At 37.6% G+C, this 26583-nt stretch overlaps 1 protein-coding gene across 1 annotated transcript in view; it reads left to right on the forward strand.

Moving 5' to 3' along the window:
* The first annotated feature begins 595 nt into the window (after window positions 1-595).
* Window positions 596-26583, forward strand: part of COL19A1 (collagen type XIX alpha 1 chain) — a 179789-nt gene continuing 153801 nt past the window's right edge. Inside the window, exons 1-4 of the mRNA XM_026051330.1 lie at window positions 596-613; window positions 1737-1866; window positions 9274-9348; window positions 9877-9976. Coding sequence (XP_025907115.1) covers window positions 1773-1866; window positions 9274-9348; window positions 9877-9976 — 269 coding nt within the window. The 5' untranslated portion in view covers window positions 596-613; window positions 1737-1772. The remainder of the gene's footprint in view (window positions 614-1736; window positions 1867-9273; window positions 9349-9876; window positions 9977-26583) is intronic.

Raw genomic sequence — 26583 nt, forward strand, 5'->3', positions numbered from 1 at the left:
GTAGAGAAACCTGCCAAAAGTGGCGTTTCACGTATCCACATGCGAGTTGGTGGCAGCGCTAAGTGTCAGCGTTTCAGCCCAGGCAGATGACACTGCAGTGCAAGAACGTTCTGGTTTGTAAATGATAGATTTTAAAAGGCATAATAAATGTCAATCATCTGCTGTGCTTCGCAGCGTGAGTGCCATAAATAGGTGCACTCTCTTGCTTCTTTGAGCGGCTGATTTTTCGAATTGCTGATAAAGTATCTAAAATTGATAGTGTGTGCTTACGCTTCGGGGTTAAAAGCGAGTTGCTGCTCGTGTGCTAGCGCCCATCGCCGCGTCCCCGCAGCCGGAGACCAGGCGCTCTTTCCTTCACGCGCGGGTACTGGGGCCGTTTTATTTGCGGAGCCGTTTCGGGCGGGGGTGGCGGCAAGAAGCATTTCGCACRTCGCGAGGGGTTGCAGCGGGGCTGCGCCCGCGCGGATCCGGCGCCGCGCTCGCCGCTCGCCCAGTGGGAGGGTCGCGCCGCGTGAGACTAATAAGGCCAGAGCTGCGGAGCCTCGCTCGGCGACTCGGCGGCGCTCGGGCGCGCCTGCTGAGCGCGGCGGGACCCGCGCGGGCCGGACCCCAGGTGAGCAGCAATTCGGGAGCGCGCGCCAGCGCTCCGGCGCTTCCTCCCCGCACTTGCCCGCTAAGCCTTTCCTCCCTGCGCTTGCCCACGAAATCGTTTCTCCCTGCACTTTCTCCTTGTGCTTCCCCCTAAGCCTTTCCTCCCTGTACTTTCTCCCTGCACTTCCCCACTAAGCCTTTCTCCCTGCACTTTCTCCCTGTACTTCCCCACTAAACCTTTTTTCCCTGCACTTTCTCCTCGCACTTGCCTACTAAACCTTTTCTGCCTGCACTTTCTCCCTGCACTTCYCCACTAAGCCTTTTCTCCCTGCACTTGTGCACTAAGTTTATTGCGGGTTTTGCCAGTGTTAACGGTATCCTGTGGGAATATAAGGTCCACGGTAACCTTTTAACGTACAGCTCTGAGTCCCTGCTAGCGGCGCGTGTGGCCCACTCTGGATGTGTGTCAGCACACGCGGCCGCGGCGTGTGTTTAGAAGCAGGGTTATGCACTCGGCGTGCGCACGTGTTCGCCCTTGATACCGTTTCTAGCGTTCTGYGTTTTCCCGTTTGGGAAGGGGCGAGAGCGCCGGGACGGGGTCGGGGCTGCGCGCAGGTGGCTGCGCTGCCGCCGCGCACCTGGCAGCGGCGCCGGCGCCAGGGGGCCCCCGCGCAAGGTGCGCGCCCTCCTCTTCCTCCCCTTCCTCCTCCTCGTCCTCCTCCTCCGCCYGGTCGTGCCCCAGCGCCGGGCGCGCGGCTGCGGGTTTGGGAAGCGGCGCCGGGAAGCTCCTGCCTCCAAGGTTGAAAATCTCCGGGGAAAATAAAAAGAATTTTCGTCTTTACTAGTGGAATGACAATTTCTTGGCGTTATTACTCATATTTTCTGAGTTAATGTTTCTGAAACTGTGGCTCATCACCTTAGCCCTAGGCTAAGGGAAGATACTTGTCATTCATTTCCAAGTTCACGGGAGCCTTTATTTTACAGCTCTTTAAAACAGATAAATGATATGTATCATAATGATTTGTATTATATAGACTAGTGATTTACTCCCTATTTACAGTTAAATTCTTTACTATGGATTTCTGGTGGGGTGAGGGAGAAGGGATGAGAAGATGTGTTCTCACAGTGAATATTCTCGGTTTCAGATTTGCGGCTGGCTGTTCACATGAGTCCAGAGGGAGATGAAGTACCTTGGATCCGGCGTAGTTGGGCTTTGTATGGCAGTCTTCCTCCTCCTCCCTGTTTCTGCTCCTGTGGCAGTCACTGACCACACAGGTACTTCCAGAGTTTTTGKTTTTGTCCATTGCAGGCCAAAGGCACAAACCTTGGTAATGAAGGAATTAAAAAAAGTATGCGGAAAATGAATAATAAAAGCAGGTGCAGCAGTTAGACCAGTGGTTTTATCTCTGCCTTTGAAGAAGTGCAAGTCTGAAGCAGTTTCAAAGTTTCAAGACAGTCTTTCTCTTTTCTATACTTGGAAGATGAACATTTGGAAGCAGTTGCCGCTTCTGGGAGCGTTATTTTTTCTTTCTAAAATTACCATTTAAAAAAAAAAAAAAAAAAAGAAAAAAAAAAAGAAAAAAGGAAGAAGATTCTCTATTGAGGCTTGGAAAATTTTTATGACTAAAATCTGGCTTAATCAGAGGAAATTACTGCTCACGGTGATGTAAATAACCTAATGAATAGGGTAACCTAAACTAAACCCACAAAGCAAGTCAGTCACTGATGTAGAGCAAGGCAGAACCTTTACCTAAGAAGGTGGTGGCTTAGTTCCCCACTTTCTGCAAATTTACCCTGATTTTGGTATTTTCTTCTTATTGTTAACTTGTGTTAACTCATTCGCTTGCTTCAAACAATGGTCTCTTTCCCTGGCTCCTGGTCTGTTACCCACTTGGTGGCCTTTACCATGACCATCCTGACTGCAGTAAATCGTCTGTTAAACACACAAGTTACATCCCTTTTCTTGAGGCCCTGGGTACATATCTCGGCTTTCTAGAACTTTAGCATTTTCCTACAATAACTAATAAAGTGRACTTTTATTTCCCCTTTATTTAAGTAGAAATAGAAAGTTTTTTTTTTTTTTAACCAAAAATTAGTAGTGCTGATTTTGGAGAAACTTGATGGCACATGATAGAAGGGATAGGTACACAATACCTTTAAACTCAGCAACACTTCTGAAACTCAAGCCCAAGAAATATTTAAGGTTAGTGACTGACATAACAATCTTTTTACTTTTTAACGCACTGTGAAGCATCTCAGTTTAAGTCAAAGACCTTTTTGCCTTTGCTCTTTGGGTAGCAAAGAGGAGTGCTCCAAACATGAATTATTCTTAACCCCTGGGAGAGAGGGAGCCTTTACATAACAGCTCTGCAGTTCTTCTCCTCGGCTGTCTGAGGGGCTGCGTTGTCTTATTTGTCCTTCCTCGCTGGAAGATTGCAAAAGGGAAGTTTTAAAGCCAGAAGAGCCTGATGGCACAAAGTTCCCTAATAAGACAAATCTATCATTTGAATAACCTTAAAACAAAATGCCAAGAAGTATTCTCCTCCTTTTGCTGTCTAATGAAAAGTTATCTTAGTAAAAGGTAAACCAGACATAGAAAATGTGACAGGTAGAGTAAACTGTGAGCAAACAATATCTCTGAATTGTACGTTATGTTTTGTTAGAAGTTTGTAGCTGGGTAGCAGGGAGAGAGGTTGCTGTTTTCCTTAACCTGGTTGCTACAAATGGATCCAATTTGGGTCACTGGGAGGAAGAGGAGAGGTTGAAGCTCTTCGGAAAATAACTGAGGGTGTGTGACGGAGAGAAGCTTCCACAGTATGGGGTGGCAGGGGCAGGTGGTGAAGAAGAGCATGGAGATGGCTGGCAGCAATAGGAAACCTTGCCTCCAGCAGGGGATAGACATAAACAGGAGGAAAAATACCCTCCAAACAGGAGGAAAAAAAAAAAAAGATTTTTTTTTTTTCTAGAGACTGAAGAAGTGGTTGCCACCCCCAAAAAAAGAAATACAGGAGGTTATTGACCAAAAGGCAGGAGCTGAGAAGGAACCTATTCTGCAAATGTGCACTGATCAGAGGAATAGTTGTGTTTGCAAGCGTTTTTTTAATCTGCGTTACTAGGCTGAACATTCTGTTAAAAAATTATCGTGTTCTAGTTTGATACATTTTATGTGTGTGAAACTGTTAGAAATCAGAAGTGCTCTCATCTCAAGAAAAAGAGGGCCAAGTCTATTTGTGCTAGAATCAAGATCCTATTTTGGAAAGTAAAATGGATTTAATGGATGTAAAGTAGGCAAGAAAAAATGAACATAAAAAACAGACATACTTCAGGATTTTTCTTTTTTTGCATTAGCTGACTCTTTTTGTCCTTTTTTATCTCCTGTGTGTCAGTTCTGCTAATCATTTATCAGGAGAGAGCAATTACTATCAGCAATATCAGAAGAGAGCAATCAGAAGAGATAAAATATAGTAAAGATAAAGGAGAGGATTGGGCTATAAATCTGAAGTTCAGGAGTTTTCCATAATGATGTTTTTGACTTGGCTTCAAGAATAAAGTCTTTGGTTTTATTTCTTTATTGTCAACTAATTGTTCATTGTTAGGAGCATTTGGTTTTGGAGCATACACCTTGAAATATTTTTGTAGTGATACTCAGAGTTTCAGTGCGATCATTTCTATATTTTTATATTAAGAATTTTAGTATGTCTGTCTCCCAGATTATTGTTGCTTTGTTCAACTTTCTTTCACAATTTCTTCAAAATGACTTGCTATCCCGTGACAAATGTAGGATAAACAAAGTCGTGGGACTGTCAACCACCATGAATTTCCATTGCCTTTAGACGTGGAATGTGTTGTGAAAAGTATTGGCTCTAGATCATAATTTCAGATAGGCACTTTAACCCAGATACAGTGAATGGTCTCAAGAATGCAGATTTTCTTTTCAGTTTTCTTGCTCTAGTACATAGATAATCCTCAAAGATGCTGTTTCTGTACTTACCCTTATATCCAATGTATTTGTTAAGTTTAAAGAGTTTAAACTCTCAAACTGAGTATTTTGGGCTGGATCCACAAGCTTTTGTTAGTATTGGTAGTAGTGTTTAAGCTACCCTGCCACTGTTGGATCTTTTAACTTGTAGTTAAATATCAAGGCTTCTCAGATAGTGCATAAAGGGCTTTAGGTAACTAAGAAAGTGATTCACAAAAGCCTATGCACTGTGGGAGAGTCTTGTTAGTAAACAGTGCTTTACAAAGACCCCATGCCACAGAGGGAAATATTCTCTGCTGCACATGTTATCACAGAGTGAGGCCTGTGAAAATATCTTTTTTTTTTTTTTTTTTTAGTTTTACTTTCATGGAAAGCTAGAGGAAAAAAGAAACCCGCCTCTAGATATTCACCTAGGATACAAAATCCATTTTTTTAAAAATCCCTCTTCTGCATGGGAAAATCAGTCTCCAGTGCCTAGTGTTAAGTATCCTAGTGCTAGAACTCCAGTGATATGGATTTCTTACTGTCTCCTGCCAAAGTTATATTATTTACTAAAACAAAATAGTCCTTGAACGTTGACTTTCCTGTATCAACAATGTTCAGTCTCTGCCTTTCCCTATTCCTTCTTTGGTTTAATTAAAACTTTATTTTTAATTCAATATGAAGCAGCTTCTGATTGGAAAGGGGGGGGGCGGGAATCACACCTTATATTCTGATTGTCCTGTTCCTGATGTTGCAGGTATGAAAGAGATCTGAGTTCTTGACTCTGTTTGAAAACGTGTTAGATGTTGCTGACACGTGGGCATGCCGTGTTCTCCGTAGAATTTAATTACATCTGTATTTATGAGAGCTGATCCTGTTAGAGTGTGAAGCAAGTGGATCCTCAGCTAATTTGGGATTCTTCCTGAAGCTTAGGTCTGCCATACAGTGTGGGAACTTGTTAGGTAGGCTTTGCTGTTGAACTGCAAAGCCCATCTCATTCGGCTGTTGTCTTTGCTGCATGCAGAATGCCCAGTTCATTGGGGATAGACAGCCCTGAAAATTTCACCTGGCTGTAAACTTCACTTATAAAATAGCATATAGGTACTTGTACAGTGAATCTAGCCATTATGGGTTGCATCTAAGCTAGCAAGGCCAAGAGTGCTTATTGGAAGCTGCAGTTCCCAGTCAGGATGGATGTGTAAGAGACTCATGTAAGGCTGAGGCTGAAGGAGGCATGAGTGTCTCCCTCCTTCTAGTTCCCATGGAAGGGAGAGCTGGGCAGGGGCCTGAGGTGGAAGCTGCAGCATCCTTTCATGGCTGCCCTGCTCCTTCTGGGAATTCAGGATGTGCCATGGTGTGTCCTAGCAGATAAGTCTAGATGTAGYCCTCTACTTGGGGTTTATTTTTCTGCAAGATGTTGTTATAAAAAGTTTCTCTTAGTAGTGTCATTCTGGAGAGATATACAGATCACAGTGACCTATCATCAGCCTGTTGATTAACATGGTTTTATGTTATAATAAGTTAATAATAAATATATTGATCTTATAAGATCCTGTAAGTAAGCTTTCATAGTAGAGCTCATTGAGCTCTTAACTCAAAGGTGAAGATCTAAGATCTGTTCTATGAGTAGCAATTTTCATTAATTTATAGATATGTCACACTTCACCTTTGGAGTCACCATTTTAATATGAATTGTGGATCTTAAACCAGACAAAGCAGTTTTACCATGTGTAGAATAATCTACTGTGTAAATGTAAGCTTGTTGTTCATGCTGCTACATGGTGCGTTGGTGTATTGTAACTGGGCAGATAGTTGCATGGCTTCCATGCCCGGATTAGCGATAAGGATTTGTCTTGATTTTTTTTACTTTCTTGGACTTCCTTCATGTAGGTCTTATAATTCCACTACCCATGGGCAGAATGAGAAAACTCTGTTTTGTCATAGATSAAAAGGAATTCTAAAGACCTTGTAGTGCTACTAAAAATCTTGGAAGAGACTTAATYTTTGTCTTTATAAGCTATAACCGCATAAAGAATTTTCATCAATCTGTAACCAGCCTTGGTTTGGGGAACTTTTGCTTTTGATATTTTAGGCTTTTGCCTTAGCTCTCCAGTAGAAGAGAATTGTGCTAGAGAAGGGCATCAGCCATGTGAGATGGAAGAAGAACCGTAGTAACCTCTTTGGCTTTTCTGGGGATATGGGATACAACCAAGCAAGTAACACTTACATGGCTGTGAGTGCTATGCCACCGATAAAAATAGGTCCACAGTCTGGTCTGTGGCATTTGAGGAATCATTGCTATCATCTGGATAGCACAGAAATTAAGGCTTGATTCTTTATTTGGATATGGGAGAAAGGAGATGTAGGGAATAAGCTGCAACTTGCTGTTTCTTAGCCGCTCAGCCTTCATTATAAGTTAATACTGTAAAAGATTTTCTTTTTTTTTTTCCTCCCCCCAAGTTACTGTAGACATGTAGGCCTTACTATAGTTGTTTCAGGTGAAATCCTCAACAGATCCTATCCAGGTGCTGTTGTTATAAATGCTATTTAAAAAAAAAAAAAAAAAAGGAAAAAGTGATTCTGTCTCTTGGTCTTCAAGTATAAAAATCCGAATGGAAAAATGGAATTAAAAGTTTTTTAGTGCATTAGTGAAATGATGTGATTTCATCTATTGTAGGCCGCTTTTACATCCCTTTTTACTTGTAGTTACACTTGTGTAAAATTACTGCCAAAGCGGCAATAGATAAAAATCTGTAGTTTTTAGTTTAATAATCTATGCTAATGATTTACAAATAGATTTTCATATGGAAGAGTGTGTAAGGTGAGCCTGATTGTGTGTGTGTACATCAAATAGAATATTGAAAGTGCTGCATTGTTACTATATAACGTTACTATGTCATTCGAATGAATGCATTTCACACCACATAAAACTCCCTGTTAAAACAAGAGGATTGAAAGATTTAATTTTGGTTTCTGAGATTTCAGCATAAGTATTCTAGCAGTTCTGCATCTGTTGTGGGGAAGCGGAATTTCCAGTAGCTGTTCTTAATGCATATGCTTCTTCTCATCTCGCTCCCTCAGGAAATTTCACACGCATATATATTTAGTGTTCATATGAAGGAAAGAAAGAATATAGCATCTTTGTGCCTTTGAAATAAATCTACTTACGAGTTACTTCAAATTGTATTTGTAGCATAAAGGATGTGGTATTGAGTGGAATTTGATGCATCTTGCAAAAAAATTGCCTCCACTCAATCCTTTCTTAAACACTTAACACGGGTTTCATTTACTGTGTTGCTAGAAAGCTGCTTTTTTTCTCTATTGTATAAATTCTTTTTTATTATTATTATTTTCAACCTACCCACTTGTGCTCTAGATCACACACCAAAGCATTTAATAAAACTTAGGAAATGTGWAGGATAATATGCTTTCTATATTACTGCAGAATAAATGACAAATTTAATGTACTTTCAGATTATAAATACAGCTATTTTAAAGGTCAATATTCAGTCTATATAGAATTGGAAATTATAAAATATGGATGATTTCCAGGTTAACACTAGGCCATTCATCCTTGCTTTTTTCACCGAACTGACACTTTGGAAAGCCCCTTGTCCTTTGCTCTTTAGTAACTTAAGACAATTTGGCAGTCTTTTTAGTCACCTCAGCTCAACATGGAKCTCTGTGCTTAATAAATAAATGTACCAAATGCTGCTTATTGTCTTCCTTTTAATAGTTTCAATAGGATTTAGAGGGCTCTTTGCAAAGCTGATTAAAGAGAAAGCTCTATTTCAGACTTGTGCACAAAAGAAACATTTTCCTCTAGATGCATTGTAAGAATGTTTTTTAATCTGTGTATATATGTGCATATATATTTATATATAAACAACTTTATAATAGCAGGATACTGCATATTAATAGTACATTAAAACTGTTAGAATTAACCTTTGAATTTACCATGTTGCAAGTATTAAAATATTCTGCTTGTTTACTTAAACATATTGATTCAAACTTAATACCCAGAAAAGCGGCTTACTTTTTAACAGCTTTTTCAAAACATAAATATTGCTGGCATTGCTTACATCATAGCATTCTTGCTAATCCATTTTGAAATTAGTGTTCCCCGAAGTAATAATAGATTATTACCATGGTAATCAAACTTTTTTTTTGCCTTTTCATTATAATATTTACTTACTGAGAGAGAAAAAAAATTTCTTGTACTTGATCTGCGGAGAAAAACTTACAAAAGATGTTTTTGCTTTATATGGAGCTTTGTAAAAAATAGGTATTTTTGCTTCTGATTATATCATTCGTGTGAGCTTTAATCATAAACAGTTGAATTATAATATGATAAAATGTTTGTTTATATCATAAATATTTGTTTATATTAAAATTATAAAGTTATAAAAATATAAAAATATATTCATGTATTATGAATATTAGTCTACTGTAGTGTGTGTATTGTATGCATATTAGAAGTGTTAAGGTGTGTGTTATATTACACATTTAATGAAAAATGTCATTGCTGTTATTTATTTTATGCAATTTGATTTTTTTTTTTTTTTTTTAATCCTAAGGATAGATAAAAAAACAAATTTCCTGTTAACTACAGTTTATTCTGTTTTAGGGCAGATATTACAACCACTGTCTGATTCTTTGTTATTTGATAAATAAGTTTGTTTAAGTATGTTTAAGGTACATGCTCATCTATTCTTTTGAAGGTGCAGCATGTCCTGTGCTAAGAACAGCTGTCCATCAGCTCAGAGAAGCCAGTCAAGAGGATCTTGGTGTTTCAGGTAAATTACTTCTGTTAATAGAAAGAGGAAAGTATCAAAATTAATCTGCCTGCAATGGATGTAATTGTAGTTCCACTGAGGCTGGCTGTAAAGCTGTAGAAGGATAAATCAACCTGCCACTCCCTTGCTGCAAAATTGTTTTAGTTTTAGAAAAGTGAAGGCTGATCAAAATCAGAACCTGTTCTTTCTGAAAGATACTGTTTTGCATTCTCTATGTGCCTTCATTTCCATTCTCTTCTCAAACGTGTTGCAGCTCTGAGCTACAGGCGCATTAGTTCAGGTGATAAAAAGAAATAATGGATGTATTTCTCAGAGATTGGGAAGTCAGCTACTGCTGGAATTCTGCCCTACAGTCTTCTTTATCGAGAAAAATGAATATTGGAGTATTTAGTATCCTAAAGTAGTGRATTTCAAAATAGCGTATCTTTCTGAATTCTAGAAAGTCACCAAACGTGCTAATAATCAATACCTCCTGTCAGTTTTGAAAATTGCATTAAATAAACTAAATCAGTCAATCATATCTTGCAGGGTTTGATCTAGCAGAAAGCTTTTCTTTGAGACAAACACCTTGCGGAGGGGAAAAAGTCTGTTTTAAGCTGGGAAGCGCACCTCTTGTCAGAGACACAAAGTAAGTAATTACTTAAAATCAGTGTCGTAAAGCTGCCATTTATAGATATTTTCATCTGTGATTTTTTTTTTTCCTCTTGTTTTGGGAGGAAGCTGTCTGATTCGTATGTTTCTTCTTCTGGAATCTAGAATTATCTAGGTAGAAAGTGAATTGCATGCGTCTTATTCTTGAAACACGATTCTGATTTTGGAAACTTTTATACAATTATAAAACAAAGAAATCCAATTATAAAACAAAGAAAAGAATCAACATTATGTTTTGTAATATAATACAAAGTATTTTCCTTGCTTTATTTTTTTTCCTTAATGAAATTGTTTACCCTGTCTCTCATTACTACTTGAAGGGATAATGACAGAAAAATGGTCACCGTTTCCTTAGAAAGCTACATTTTCATATAAATTTTTTTCAATGAGATTAACAAAATGTTGTAGTCTGTAGCGATCACAGGATGTGTATCCTGGTATAACACAGAATGAAAATAAAGGCAGACACCCCATGGAAGATTAAAAGGAAGGTGAAAGAGAGCAACATAAAATGAAATCGGGTGGATTTATATTTGCATTGGGGCAAGGAAATGGTGAAAAGCAGTTCAAGTTCCCCGCCCTTAGACAGTGGAGAGAGAGAAAATCCTCTCGGAGCTTCTTGGTTGTGGTGTGCTCAGTCATGGGATTGTGCTGTCTGTACAACGTGTTCCTGAGATGACGTGGGAAGCAACTGTGTTCACTATTCACATGTTTTCAGGTTGGGTGTTCTCCATTGCAAAGGTTCTGGCTCTGGGTTGTGCAGAAAGAAATACAGCCATGCCCTCCACATTCCCCTTTGCCTGGGGCTTTGGCAGGGCAAGGAGGAGTTGTGGGGCAACGTGAAACTAGGGACTGGTGGAGGAGGAGAAGTTTCACAGAAACCCAGATGTGAAGCAAAATGATCCCTGGGACTGAGGAATTGTCAAAATAAACAACCCTGGATAGATTGGCTATATTAATAGATAAGTTATAAATTATCATGAGTTATTAGAAATACTACATTAATATGGGTATGTAATTCATTAAAATTACACAAAATAATCTCTTTAAAAATTTGTTTTCGCTATTATGTGGAGAAATTAAGATTCTAGATAAAATCGATTGTCACTGAGAGCTCTGCTTTCAGTAAGATCTTCCCAGTATTACCAAGATTGATTTTGCAAGAGTAGCATGGGAAAGTAGGTACAACTCGCGCAGATGTTTACTAAAGTTGTTTTAAAAGTAACAAACTTCTATTTATTTATTATTCATTTTCATTATGTTTATATTGTCAATGTGAATATGAGGGGAATATGAGAATATAGGAGAGTAGAAAATCAAGGCAATAGCAGAAAAAGTGTGGCAATTTTCCTTTTTTTAGGAATAGGAGGTTGAGTAGAGTTTAGCTGTGTGCAGTCAGGAAGAGAAATGCGCGTATGCAAGATGATTAATTTCCTGAAATTGTTAGAAAATTGATGACCAAAAAAGGGAGTGAAGAGAGCTAAAAATTATAAGAAGAAACAAGGGGAAAATTCATGTTGTTAAGGCATTATTTCTGAGAGCATAATGGAGGGGTTAATTCATAATGGTGAGGTTGATAAATAGGGTTTTTTTCCTCCCCTTTTTTTCATTAGTTGAATTAGTAGAATATCAGAGTCTGTGCTTTACTGCTGTATTTTAAATGCATTTATTAACAAGGGATAACGTTAATTAATTACATCAACATTAATATTATGTACATTAAATAGTTCTTAGTGGAACTAGCCGCTAAGGCTGTTTTTTTTTGTTGTTTTTTAAACTGTTATCAAAGAGAAATGGAAGTCATAAGTGAAAACCGCGTTTTTAATTATTATTTAAAATGTTACATGTGTAATAGTTTTCTGTTATTGAAGTAAGACTTCAGACAAGATTTGATAATCTATGAGATGTTCTTCTGAACTTCTGAGCTGATTTTAAAAAAAGGGAAATTGGCAGTATGGAGCTATGCATTTGGTGTGACAGGTTCCCTGTGATGAGGAAATCAAACATCTAATGTCAAAGCTTTATAATATACCTTTTCACACTTGCTCATGTACCATGTAATACATTCCTTCTATTTAAAACTCCTTTTCCTACATTGTCAAACTGTGTAGTGGTAGACCCCGTGTGTTGCCAGATGCACGAAGGTTTTTAGGATCATCTTGCCTCAGAAAATATGTGAGTAGACGTGGTGTGCAGTAAGGAGCAGAAGAGAGTTTGTTATCCTTCCTGCAGGAAACTCGGAGTATCTGATTAAGCTGACTAGCAAGGATCGGGTAACTTGGCACGTCTCCTCTTACATTTCATTCATGCAGTTGCAGGGTGGGTAATCGAGAGCGATGCTGGGTCCTTTTTTTTTTTTTTCCTATGATACCATTTTGATTTTTTTCAATGAACCTGGAGTAGTGTTGCTCCTATTTATATATTGTAAATAATTTGCAATACACTGTTAGTGCAGGAAGTTGATTGTGGTGAATTTTAGTTTTATCTCTTGACTTTTTCTTGACCTCTTTTTTGAGAGTAACTTGTTAGGTATATTGCCTTGTGATAGGAGTTTTTTTTTTATGTCACATATTATCAATCTTAAGTTCTTTTTATTCTTTTACATCTTTAAGACCAGAGAAGGGCTTTGAAATCCAGGAGTTATGTATTGCCCTTTGTACTTGAATGCTTTTAGAAGTTGTTACTGAGTAACGTTGCATAACTGGGCCCTCGAATCAAAAAGAAAATCACATTAAAATAGGAATATGTAGACAATTAACTATGCAGTCATAATAACAGTCATGATATGTTTTCATTCTGTTTCCAAAAGCTGTTACGGTGGCAGGTTCTTAGTAGCTACAGTTTACTAAGCGTTGCCTGTGCAGTGGGTTGCAGTGATAGCAGAGACTTTGCAGGCGAAAGTAGCACAGAGCCCTGTGCCATCAGCAGCTGCAGGAGATCTGCCTGCACCTCTTGACGCTGTGGGACACGAGGCATTTTAGGCTGATCCTTGTTCTTTAGCTCCTTTAGAGTTTATGCTGGAATAGTTTTATTGTCTTTTTTCTAAARACGCATCCAATGTTGATTGCTCCTTTCCTGGACCTGACCCGTAGTCTCTGCAATGCATGTGCAGAGCAGTTGTGGGGCATGAGAAGTTGATTTTGASCAAATCTCAGAATGTTCTTGGCACTATCAGATCTTTACAGTATAGTCACTGCTTGCTCATTTTATAGTTKAGCTCAATAAATCATTTTAACTTACTGAAGAGTTTACGCTAGGCCAGCTCTTGATCTCAGAAGTACAACAGTGGGTTTATTCTCACAACCTTTAAATACTTTTTTCCACTTTTGGTTCAGAGGTACTGAAAAAGTCCAAATACAGCCTAAATCCTGCGCTCCATCAGCATCCCCTGCTCCCCAAAGAACAGTGGCTTGTTTCAGAGAGACCTTTACCACCAGTAACTGAATACCTAGCTTTGAGGGTTGCTTCTGTTGAGAAGAAAAATGGGTGATGAAAGAACTTTTCTGAGTTTATTATTTTGTCTATCAAAAAGCAGCCCAGGCTTCTGCTTTCTCCTTGGGACAGAGTCAGCATCAAGCAGAGGAGATTTTTGATTTCACCATTTGACCCTGCCTTCCAGCAAGCGCCCTTCTCCCCAAAGGCACCTCTAGGTGTCTTCATAGGCAGTTCCTTTGCTGAGATTTCTGTATTCAAGAAAATAAGACCTAGCTTCCTGCATCAAACACCTTTAAAATAAATCTGTAATTGAAAAAATAATGCATCTTATTCAAAACAACAGGCAAGCAGYCTCTCTGCTTGGTGACAATAGCTACGAATAATAAGCAGTTTTGGTCTGTGCCTCCATGTAGTCCTGTTAAGCTGTTGGTCTGCTTAAATATTAGGTAGTTACGTAAGAGACTCCCCGTCCCTTCCTATCACAGACTTTTTTTTTTTTTTTTTTGAGGTTATTTGAAATATTTGAGCCAACAATGCTGAGATTGAAATGTCTGGTATTTTGGTTGCAGGGTGTTTTCAAGAAAAAGGCCTTGTCTCTGGAATTTACTCCCCGAGTCTAGGAGCTTGAATTTAGTGCAAAACCTGGTGCTTTCCTCAGATCTTTTAAAGCACTGGATGAGAAGCTGCAGTGATAAAATTTCTTTCTTTTTTTTCTGCTCGTGGTTAAAGGTACTGCAATTGTGTCCTTTGTGGGTATTCTGAAAATGTACTGCATTTTACAAATTTAAAGAACTAAAATACAAGGATTACTATAAAAATAGCGATTTGTAACTCTAGCATATAATTACCAATTACTTCTTGTTATAAGCAAGAGGGCTGAGGCATCTTATTCTTTAAAAATGATACGAAAAASCTTCTTTTAAAGATTGGAAACGTGAATGCTTTTTTTTTTTCGTATTTGGATTATTTCTGTTTGTACCTGCGAAGTGCCAAGATCTTTTATAAGATCTAACAATTAATTGGGCATTAATTGCTATATTAGACTTTGTTTGCTAAACATGGAATTGATCATCTCATAATTCAACATGCAACTGACTTTGTAAAAAGAATTGGGAAAGCAAGAAACAGGTGTTGGAAGGGAGAGGAATAATCTATCTATTAAAATGTATAGCAGTATAGCAGACTGTGAGGCAACATGGAGAGAAAATTTACTGTCTATAAAGTGCCTTTACTATATGTTCATACAGTAGTTCTGTTATTTGCCTGCTGCCTGTCTTAATTTTCAACTCTTACCAATAAGGTGCATGAGGAATGGGGATCCATAGAAAAATCAGTGGTCTCCTGCACACTCCTTAGTATGGCCCAATGCCCTTASAGCACACATCTCACAGAAGACCCTTCCCTTTATTTGTCAGCACTTTATGGCAAGAAAAGTATTTTGGGGGAAAAACAGCGTCTGAGCAGTTCTGGTTTTGCCAGGTGCTGCCCTAGGGAATTTCTCACGTGTTTGTTTTGATCTGATGGTGATCATTAGTTGAAGAGAGCCTTAAGTCATTCCTGATCAAAGAGGACTTCTGCAAGAGCTTATATGTCTCTTGCTTGTTTTCTTCCAAACTTACTAAATTTTAAAACCTTTTTAATATTGCCTTATTTCTTTCTTGGTCATCATCTTTGAAGAAATATCCCCCAAAAAGTGAGTACAATAAAAGCAGTAAACAACGAGAGAGGATGCTGATTTAGGATTTGATAAGACCTCTAGTTAGAAAAATKTTAGAGCAAAAATAAAATTCCGAAATAATAGTGTGTAGTTTTCTAGTAACCAAGAGTTAATATGTGTATATGCAGTAATACCATATGCAGCCACATGCATTTCAGTGAAATGTGCTGGATATAGTGCATGCAGCTGAACATAGACCTTGGCCCCATATAATGCAGTGTAGATGTAGAAATTGAAAAATAATTTATCCGTTTTGCTGACTGGGCTGAGTGGATTCATGTGTCTTTGGAAAGCATGCAGCKTCTCTTGCTGAAGCAATAGTGCAATGTATCAGCAGGCTGGAGAAAGTAAATCCAAATGTATTTTGTGTCCTTTATGATTTAGCAGTTTGTGAAATGTTGTTTGCATTAACTAGGCAGTCAAACATTCCTTCTGTTGATTCAAGTTGTACCTGCAAAAAGATGTCTGTGCTGATACAGCTGTTTCTACACCAAGGGCCTTTGTATTTTAAAGATGTCATAAATATCTGTCCCGTCCCTCTCTTTTCGTGCCTCCCAAATAGGTAGTACTGTGGCAGGAAAAAAAAAAATGGAATTTTTAGTGTTTCTGTCTAAAAATAGTTCATGGGCTCACAGTGAAGCTGCTTGACATGTTTTTCATTACCCTGATTTTTCATTTATTTACAGTTGGTTGTGAAAGATTTTTGGCTTCTAGCATTTCTTTGTGGTTAGCTCTTTGCAGTTTTTATCATCCTGCCATGGAATATTTTTTTTTTATAGATGAAGGAGATAAATTACCAAACATTTAAAAATGCTGCTTTAAATTTGCATGAACAGTATGTTTTATGCCCTGGATTTTTCACTTGGAGACCTAGGTCTCAACTAATTTAGSTCATACGTGTACAGAGTCTGTTCATTTCAACCTCATTGTCTACTAAGTGTTTGTCACATCACAAAATCATTTTAGAACTTGGAAAGAAAATGATATTCTTGTAATCTAAAGAAATTAAATACTGGTGTACAGCCATCAGTATGTTAACAGAACCATCTGCAAGAGCTCATAAGTTATTTCTGTATTGAGTCAATGTGACTATCGGCAGAATTTCTGAATTCTAAAAAGCAGAATATCCTAAAAATACTCTGWGGTTGAGCATAACAATACAGACCTTGAGGAATTTGTTGACAGTTTTCAATAGGGCATTAAGTTATTAACTGTAACATGAAAATGCACGTATTTTTTATTTTGGGTATAAGGCTGCTACTCTCCATAACATTGTTGTTAATGTTGAAGTCCCTGATAGATTTGGATTTATCTCAGATACTTTTTCTGTGAGCTCTGTGCTGACTTGAATAAGAAGTATGTATGCTATAGGCTTATAGTGAATATTGATGCTTACCCAAAATAAATATTGTTGAAAGCATATCTTATAAATCAGTGAATGGCTAAAGAGCATTAGGTTTGCTTTGAGCAGGTTCTGAGAACCAACTGTGCTGACAGCACCTCCAAAATGCTGCGCCTCAAAACATCTTGTTTTTTTATGAACTTGCTGCATCTGTCTCTTGATGGCAGGCACCTAACATTCTGAACTGCTCAATCTAAAGAAACCTATGAAACTAAATTAAAAAGAGAGTAATATTCACCAAAAGCATATGGAACAATAACAGAAATGATTTGCCAGACCTTGAGTAGGGGATGTGTGCTTCCATGTCCAGTGCTTGCCTTCAGAATTCTGACCTGCTGGATCTGTTTGTTCTATGCTACAGGAAAATAAAATAATTGCTGTTGCCCAGGATTGACATCTAGCAGCTGACAACTACAGGAGTAGTAGATAACACTCACACATTTTGCATGAATAAGTGTTGTTTGGAAATCAGTTGTTTTGGAGGAGAAAGCAGCTTTCCCCGGAAATATATAACTTCTTATAAAGTAAACCCAGTGGGAATAAAGAATGCTTAACAAAAGAAGTTTGCGTCCTATATGAATGATAATATGTTGTATAGATAGTGACTCTTAACAATCACGTGAACATCAATGTCTTAAGAAAATGTATGACAACAGTCATACAGAAAAAATAAATAGAAAATATGCTGTAGCAGTAGTTCAGTAATGAAACTGTATATGATGACTTGAATGTCTGAAAATGTTACATGCAAGAAATGCTATCAGACGTGTATTTACTTAAAAAGGACTGTAGACTTTGAAACTATTTTTTATTTTTCCTAAGTTACATTCGTTGCCAAAGGAGTTTCTTTAAATTCAGGAATAACTAAATACTTATCTGTCTCCACATTCTAATAGAAATATATGCTACCAGGAAATTACATAAGCTTAAGTTTGAGTTGTTGTGAAAATGCTAGCATTAAAAACACACAACGCTTTGTGATTCAAGATAGCTGATATGATTTCATGGAAAGGGAAAGTCATGACTCATTAGCTGGTTGGAATTCTTGAAAGATTTAAGTGTTGTAACATTGCCTCACTTCGTTGCTGTAGTTAAGGACCAGTTAGCATTATTAATGTGAATCCCCATTATAATTTAAGATGACATTATTTTACTGCATCCTGGCTTTTACTGTCACTATTCATTGTCATCTCTTTGCATACCTTTTGTTGGATTGATTTAGATATAATACAAAGATAAATATGTGCATTTCTTTTACAAATCATGACATTAACAGATTTTGATATAGATTCCCATCAAAATAGATACTCAAGTCCACTGCCAACCAAGTCATTTAAATGATGAGAGCAAATACATCAAAAATGCTGCTTTTGTTCCTCATAGGACAGTGAGCAAATTATTTTGGAAGCTTTGAAAAGTAACTAACTTGCTTGCATCATATTGCAGGATTGAATATTCACAAATTTATAAAATGCAAAGTAATCATGTTTTCTTTACTGTCGTAAGTGTTCCACAAWCTATCTGTTGCACGTGTTTTTATAAAAAGTAATATGTTCCAAGAATTTGAATCAGCAGTGAGGTTGTCAGTCTCAGTATTAAAAAATAAAACCGTTATTCTTCCACTTCTGTTATTTTCATAAGGAAATTACATAGATGATTTAACCTCAACTAATGGCTTAATTAATGGCTATACATATGCTCCTTTAATGCAAAGGCATTTTTGCACAGTGGAGCCTTCACTGTATTTTGAAGAGTTCATAAATTCACAGCATAATAAGCATCCTTKTTTGGATATAAGGCATGTAGCCTGTTTCCCCAGTTTGGGAAAGACTCCTCATCATACCCAGTTTTCTTTCAAGTTGGCTTTTCTTTTACTTTTTTTTTTTCATTTTTTTCTTTTATTTTTTTCTTTCCTCTCTCTCATTTTCCTATCTCTTGTTTTCCTCAAAGCTTAGGAAATAAATTAAAAAATTTATTGGTCAGTTATCCAAAGAGACCACTGCTGCTTGACTCTCCTTTCAATAGCCATCTTGAATTTAATGCAAGAACTTGTCTACCCTTTTTAGGTGTGTGGGTGTTTTTTTTTTTTTTTTTTTCTTCCTTCCCCTCTTGGTTTCTTTCTTAGCCCTTGAAAGAGGATATCTGGCCATTTCCCAGCTGGGTCACATAGTAGCAGGACTGGCAAGTTGCAGGTCCTTGGCTCATCCTGTTCAGCATAGTTATGACTCAGCGGGTAGCAATGCAATGTTGATATTTTTTTTTTAGCTTGATACATTTTAACCCCATTTAATCTGTAACTTGCTGAAATCTTGTTATGATAGAGAATGTGAGAGATGAAGGCTAAGATATGTACACTTTTTTTAATTTGATGTAAATTAAGCAACCCATTTCTAAGCCCTGAGATTCTTTTCAGTTTTCAGAAATGAGTGCAGATCTTTCTATGTAATGCAAATGCATTTTTATGAATTGTAAATATTTTACAAATTATATAAATTTTTACAAATGTATATGCAATTTTTWCAACAGTAAAATACTATATTATTTATCTAGTTATCCTTCAAATTGTAAGCAGAGCACCAGGTTTAAAAATTCATAGATTAGTCATGTTGTGTGTAGGGGGTGTTAAAGCCAAAGCATGTTCTCCCTCTGTAGCGTCACTGCTGCAGCTGACACAGCTACTTATTTCAGGTCAGTCTTCTGGTATCTGGTATCATAAACCTGCTTTGCTACTCCAGTGCCTTCTGTTGGTAACTTAATCTTCCCCACTCCTTATACCTTTCTTTTTTTGGGGAGATCAGCTGGAACCAAAGTGGATAGATATATCCATCTGTAGCAGTGTGGTAGGCTGTCATACCTTCAGAGTTGTCTGAGCCTTTCCTCTCAGACACTTCTTAGTGGCCAGCTCATGACTTCAGCCTGGAATGCATTTATTTGGAGGCAGTCCCGAATGCTGAGGAGGCAACGTTTATCCAAGCCATTAATTGAAGAGTTTAGGAAGAATGCATCCCTTAGTTTCATTCTTTGGCACTCCATATGGCAGTTCTTTAAGCTCACCCTTTCGCCTCCCAGACATAGATTCACTACAACAATAAATTTAATAAAAAGGATTACTACTTTGCAAGATGTGATACCTTATAGATCATCAGCCCAAGTTGTCTAGGGCCTGGCCAAATGTGTCATAACCAGGGAAGAYGGGGGAAGAAACCAAGTGGAATCTCAAGTTTGCTTTGCTAGTGCTCGTGGCTTTCATTGCATTATTGCAAAAAGCTACCAAATATTTGATATTTGGAGGGGAGGTTGCAGCTAAAGTTTTAGGGTTCCTAGGAGCTGAATGTATTGTAGTTGGGCAGCACAATAAATGTGGAAATGCACAGGGGAGCTCTTGTGAGACTGATGTGAGATGCAGAGGGATGTGAATCTCTCAGTGGGCAGCTCTGCTTGGCACGATTWCCCCTGCTGTGCACTAAGCTGAAATAACAGTTCTGCAGCCAGGATCAACTTGTGTCTCTGGATGCCAGTGCAAGTGTCTGCGCAGGGCCGACGTGTTGTCTCTGAAAGCCTTTATGGAAAGGTGAATGCTGAAATTTCTTAATTCCTTCCTCTGAAGGAGATATGAATGCATAAGCCAAGGAAACAGAAACACCATTTTTGTTTTTCCCTTCTTGCCTCTCTCCTCCTTCCAACCTGCCCCCGAAAAAAAAAAAAAAAAAACTTGAAGCACTTCTGTCTTCAGCATAAAAAGACAGAAGACCCAATAGACAAATCTTCCATTCTAGTCTGCCTTTTCTTTTACCTTTTCAGACAACAGCATCTGCTAATATCTGCAAATAATTAACACTGTGCCAATAGTTTTGGTTTCAAGGTAAGAAGCATAAAAAAAGAAATTCCTCTAGAGCAATTCTTGCTGCTGGCTGRCTTTCAGAGGTTACAGTGTTTGGTTCTTGTTCTAATATCATCAGAGAGTTCCTTGCTCAGCTGAGTAACTCATTCCACTGTAGATAATCATATTTAGCATAAGAACTTAATATCTCATTTATTTCAGTGCCTGCCAAATAGCATACTTCTAAAATATCTAGATCTGTTGTCTCTGTTCCCTTACTAGGAACAAACTAGAGGGGCCAAATTAGTTATAGAGTTGCTTGTAGAATCTCTAAATKAAGTCCCAGGGGTAAATGTTGAAGGAATTATGCAAAGTTACTTTAAAAGTGTTTGAATTCATATTTGTTCTCTTGAATGTTGCCATAATTGAAAAAGAGGATCTATCACAATTGAATTTCCATATGTTTGTCATGGCTAAATGGGATGAGTGACTATGTAAAGATGTGAGAAGTTTGATACTGTTCTTGAATGATCTGAGGAAAACTTACATCTCTGCTATCTTTTTAAGTGAGTCTTTAAGAGCTCTACATTTTGAACAGAGATAGCCTCTTAGGATATAACCGCAAAACCACTGAAGGCAGGGACAAATCATCACGTTATTGCAGATTCCTCCACTCATATTACTCTCCAAAGAGAATGCTTTAGTTAGTTTATTTTGTGGATAGCTTGTCAGGAATATGTCAGACCTTCAATAATTTCCTTATAGAGGCAATCAATTTATTAATCTGATTTTGAACAAGGAAAGAACTGAGGTTTTCTGGAACGTTCGTGCTGAATGAATGCATGCATCAGGAGATACTTCATTCCCTACAACAAATCACAGTATTTGAAACATGCTAGAGCAGCTTAATGTACTGTGCAGCATTCAGGATAAGCTGTGATGATTTAGAAGGGAAATGTGCTGTTCAAGTAGATTATTTTATAATGTGATACTGTTGCTAKTTTCTGAGCACATATATGGAATGGAAAAAAGAAGCTTTCATACTTTTTCTTTTAAATTAAACGCTTTACTAAGAGAGAGAAAGAGCAAATGATTACAAATCACATATTCTTACTTTTTGTGGCCTTTGGTGTTTGGTTTTTAATTGTCTCTCAGATACAAGGAAAGTTCACTGATTACTCTGAGAGTACAAACTATTTAGTTCGTAAAACAAATAACCAGGCYGAACAAGGCAACTGCATTGTAACAAGCATGGAAAGCTCCTTTCTACAATATAAGACTCCAGAAGCCTAAATATTTGTCTGCTTTTTTTTTTTCCCAAACTTTATCAGGCTGCAAGTTTCTACTTAAGCAAATGAAAAAAAAAAAATTTGCATTTCCTATTTCCCATATATGTTACTACTATTAAAAATGTAATTTTTATGAAATGTGCCAMAACTTTCCACACTTAAAAACAGGCAGAGTTGCTAGCAAAACCACTTTGAAATTGTTGGAAGGTTAGCCTTGGAATTCTTTAGAGACAGGGTTATATCAATAGTTCCTACAAATAAGAATACATAATCCATCTGGAATCATTAGGAAAAAAGTGCTTTGAGGAGGCATAGCAGTCTTTAGATTTCTATTTCTGATTCAAATTATTCTGATTTTAAATGTTCCTTAACATTTCTATAACAACAGCACTCTGACTTTAACGTTTTTTTCTAATCCCCTCTGAATATTAAAAATGAGAGCTAATCTATTCTTATTTAGAAAATGGAAGCAGAAGTATGCTGAAGTATGTAAAATATATGGTAAATCCTTTTTTCCAATGTTGAAATCCTTTTCAGCTTTGCATTCAGTGACAAATTTCTGACTTGTGCTCTCCATAAATGATTAATAAGTCTTAAGCTGTTTGCATAGTTCCTTAAGGTGCATCATATAATATTTCATATGAAAACAACTTGAGGCCTAATGCAATATGAAACTGTATAGTGAATCCTAGTGTGATTTGAGGAAGATGGATGGACGGGAAATTATTTCTTATTTTGGGCAGCAGACAGCTGTTACTTTTACTTAAAAAGAATTTAAAATACCTCATTTAGGTAGAGGTTAGTAAAGTGTGCTAGCCAGTTATTTACTCTGTCCTCACTGAACTATTCAAGTTTAGGCAAAACTTGAGAATCAGAAATACACTAATCTGATGTGGAAGTTTTGACAATAATGGAGAGGATTTTTTGCATTTGGTCACCTGAGTTTTGCTTTCTTTATTGGTAGATGATCTCAATTTGAGTTTCATTAGTGACTCCCAAAAAGGTAAAATTTCAGTGTCCTGGTCAACATAGTACTGAAAACACCATCATCCACCACAGGAAAACTGTTTAAAGTGACTTTTTGAGCTCTGATCACCAATTTTCTGTAAYATCGTCATGTTACCAATGACATACAGAAGTAATGGTATATGTCAGCTGGAAAAGATATGTCTTGCCATGAACTCTAAACATCTCTCACTTCACTCTCAGGAAATATAAGTTGGCTCGTCTTTTCCTTCCTGAAGGTATTCAGCAAGCTAGAGGCTTCATTGATACTTGTAAATATGGAAGTTTATCATATACTGGTGGCGTGTTCTTATTCAACACGGAACAATTAGAGTTCACAAGATTTAAAAATAGATGCTAGTTTTCCATCAGTGCTTTTTTTAAAATAAAAACAAAAGATAAATAAAGGATTGCCTTACTAAATTTGATATGGGTAATTCAATGCTGCTTTACAAAGATAGAACTGAAACTTTTTATAGCACTGTGMATACACAGCTAATTCATTCATAATTACTTCTTTAAATGTAGTAGCACTGGGCAAACCAGGTGATAGCGTTTCAGAAATTTTCAGAACTGTAAACAGATTAAAAAGCAAATATCTCTATATTAAAAAGTCAATCTCTGCTTTTTCATTACAAAATAGTGGAAGATATGCACAAATACAGATGCAAAGTTCCTGTAACTGCTGTCCTGATAACCTCATAATGTGTAGTCTATGCTATGCAACAGCCATAGCATCCATTTTTAGGAAAAAAATATGCCTATACTTATCCCATTAAGAGAGGAGGAGGATGCAACAAAAACTTTCTGCAGCTTTGGTGTGCAGATATATATGTAGGTGTATGCTTTGGCAGGGTGGCATGTAARTGTTGCTGGAAGGTCAGTGTGTATTTATTAACATCCGTAGTGCAAATGCCTGATGCTTCAATCTAGGGCTTAGTAAGAGGTATCTTGTCTGGACTGTACTGTTATATCAGAGGTTTTTCTTTTGTTTCCACAATCTGGCAGCTGTGGCCTCTATAATTTACAGCACACCTCAAGTMGGCGGGCTTGGGTGGTGTAAATCCAAGCCTCTGTGCTCAGCTCATGTGCTTCAATTCCTGCTATTGTTTGCAGAAGTTTCCACCAAGGCTGTGCTGGGCTTTGAGAACATAGTGCTGCATTCATCAGCTTTTATTTTGAATTATATATTGGCGACAATACAGACCAAGAGACTGTTCAGACTATTTAAATTCCAGCTAAAATATAATTCACTGAGACTTTAGGTGCCCAAGTGTAAGTCTTCGCTATTGTCTGCCCTCAAACACCACCTAAACTCTGGTGGCACCTAAAATGAATCATCTTGCACCGCAAAATAAATGCCCATGTGTTTGGGCATAAGTTCCAGTGGAGTTCAGAAACACCATGTTTTAAGCAGCCAGGCATTAAATTCCCACCCAAATTTCTCTGTGACTCAGAGATGTGTATAGAGATGCTTGACCTTGGCCAGTGCTCCCAGAGTTACCTAATTCATTGACCATGCTTAAGTCACACATGATAAATTTGGACAGCACTGAATTCAACACCGAACACGGTAGTCATGATCACTTTCAGTGTAGAAAAGGTGGAGAGGAGGAAGAGAAGACAACTTTTTAAATAGCCTAAAGGTTAGAGCAGACAGCCAGGAAGGGGAGGATATCTGATCTGGATTGTCCTAAGCAGAGGAAGCTAAACAGTAATGATGCAACTTAACTGTCTGTCCTGCTGACAAGGATGTTTCCTGGGGGAGGAAAATATCAGATTCATGTTTGTGCTCCTGTATAATTAATGAGTATTAATTTTCTTTAGATGCTTTTGTCCAAAAGTACAAAAGCATTTCCCAGGTAAGAGATCAGAAGCCAAGGATGACTTAATTCACACTTCTGTTTTAACTTGTAAATTATTTCGTATCCTCAGTTATATAGTTGATTTTGCTCAGAACTTACTAATTCCCATGACATGTCTCTGCGGTGCTAGGGATGTGTTAAGACCTGCTATGCCTTTTATTCTTCTGGCTTAGGCACTCTGATATACCATTCTCAATGACTGTCCTCTCTCTGCGCTTTACGTCTATAGACTTTGAAGTGAGCTTGGCAAAACTTTCCTTCAGCCTTATCATCTCTCCTAACTTTATTCTTTCATTTTCCTCTTGCACTTTTCCTATATCACATGGAAAGGGTAAATAGGCTATGGGGAAGTACTTGCTGAGTTTTGGACATGGGGAACAAATTGATTTTGTATTTYTGGGGGGTTAATATTTAGCGCAGCTTCTTTACCATTAATTGTCACTCTATGTGTAATGTCTTGTGAGTTTTTTTTGTAAAGATCCCTTTGCATATTGGAAGATCAAACAAACTGAAACATTCCAAGAATTTCTAAATTCCAAATTCAGTATTTTGAGGGTTTTTAAATTTTTTTTACCATGTTACAGTATATCATGAGGTTTTAAGTCAACTTGTTACTGTTTTTTTTAGAAATATCTTTTAATAATTATTATTTAAAACATAGACATACTAGGTACAGTTCTGTGGATTTTTTGACCAAACTTTACAAAATGGTTACTTCTACTCTATGCAGCCGGTTGTAATATATTACTGATTACCTATGTCAATTTAAGGTTCTTCATTCTATTATATTCACTTGAAACCATTCGGAATGAGCAAGAGCATWGGGGAAAATATGTATAATAGTATCTAGTATGTAGTTTTTTGAGTATTTTTCCTTTAGGGCAGTCACCATCTGGCTGGTGGCATTGAATGTAAAGCACATCTTTTAAGGCATCTGTTAATGACTTTCCATTAATTACTCACCAGGGAATGTTCACTTGGTTATGCACTGAGAATGCTTTCCAGAATGCTTCAGTCTTTGGTATAGAGTAGTTGTGCTCTTTGCTGGTGGTTTGCTGTTAAGCCTAATATATTGCATTATTTTATTTGACTATGACTTGCCATTTGTTTACCTCACTTTCACCTCTGTTGTGGTAACTTCATTAAACAAGGTGAAATTCTTTGTAGTGTGTCTAGTGTTTTCAGAATATAATCTGAAATACATATTTTAGGTTCTAAATTGCTAATGGTGAGTATGTTGGCAGATAAGGCTGGCATTTAGAAGGACCTTGACAGACTTGAAAAATGAGCTATCAAAGACCTCATGAAGTTCAGCAATTGCAAAGTCCAGCAGCTAAGAAGGAATGAGACAGTGCAGGCTGGGCACCAGCTTGCTCAGAAAGCAGCTCTACAGAAAGGGCCATGCTAGTGACAAGCTAATCTTTGGTCAGCAAGGTGTTCTTGCCGAGTGAAAAAGGTGAACTGCATTGGGGCAGCATGAGCAAAAGTRTGCCTAACAGGTCAAGGGAACTGACTGTTTACTCCTATTAGACACCAGTGAGACCCTATATGGAGTTCTATGTCCAGATTGAGGCTTTCCAGGAGAGGAGAGAGCAATTTGGTGGGGTAAGCCCAATAGAAGCCCACCAAGATGACTAGACCACCTGAGCCATGATATATGAGGAGAAAGTGAATGAGCTGGTCTTGTTTAATCTGGAACAAGAGACAATGGGCACCAATTGCAATGAGAGGGGAAAAATCACTGTGTGGGTGGTCAGATACTGGAGCAAGTTGTCAAGAGATTTGTGAAATAATCTCTGTCCTTGGAGACTTTAAAAACTCACTTGGATGGGGCTCGTACTGACCTGATCTAACCTTGAAGTTGCTCTTGTTTTGGGAAGGAATTTGAGTCATGACCTCCAGGATGAGTGATTTGCATGTCTAGAGTTTTAGATTGATTTGAATTTGTCAGACTTGAGCAAAATGTGTTTCTGAACGAATGTGTTTCAAAACAAATAACTATGTTCATCTTTAAAATTCTTTTATTCTCTAAATGATTACATGTCTATGTC

This window comes from Nothoprocta perdicaria, unplaced genomic scaffold, assembly GCF_003342845.1.
Source record: "Nothoprocta perdicaria isolate Ctin4 unplaced genomic scaffold, notPer1 scaffold_74, whole genome shotgun sequence".
NCBI lineage: Eukaryota > Metazoa > Chordata > Aves > Tinamiformes > Tinamidae > Nothoprocta > Nothoprocta perdicaria.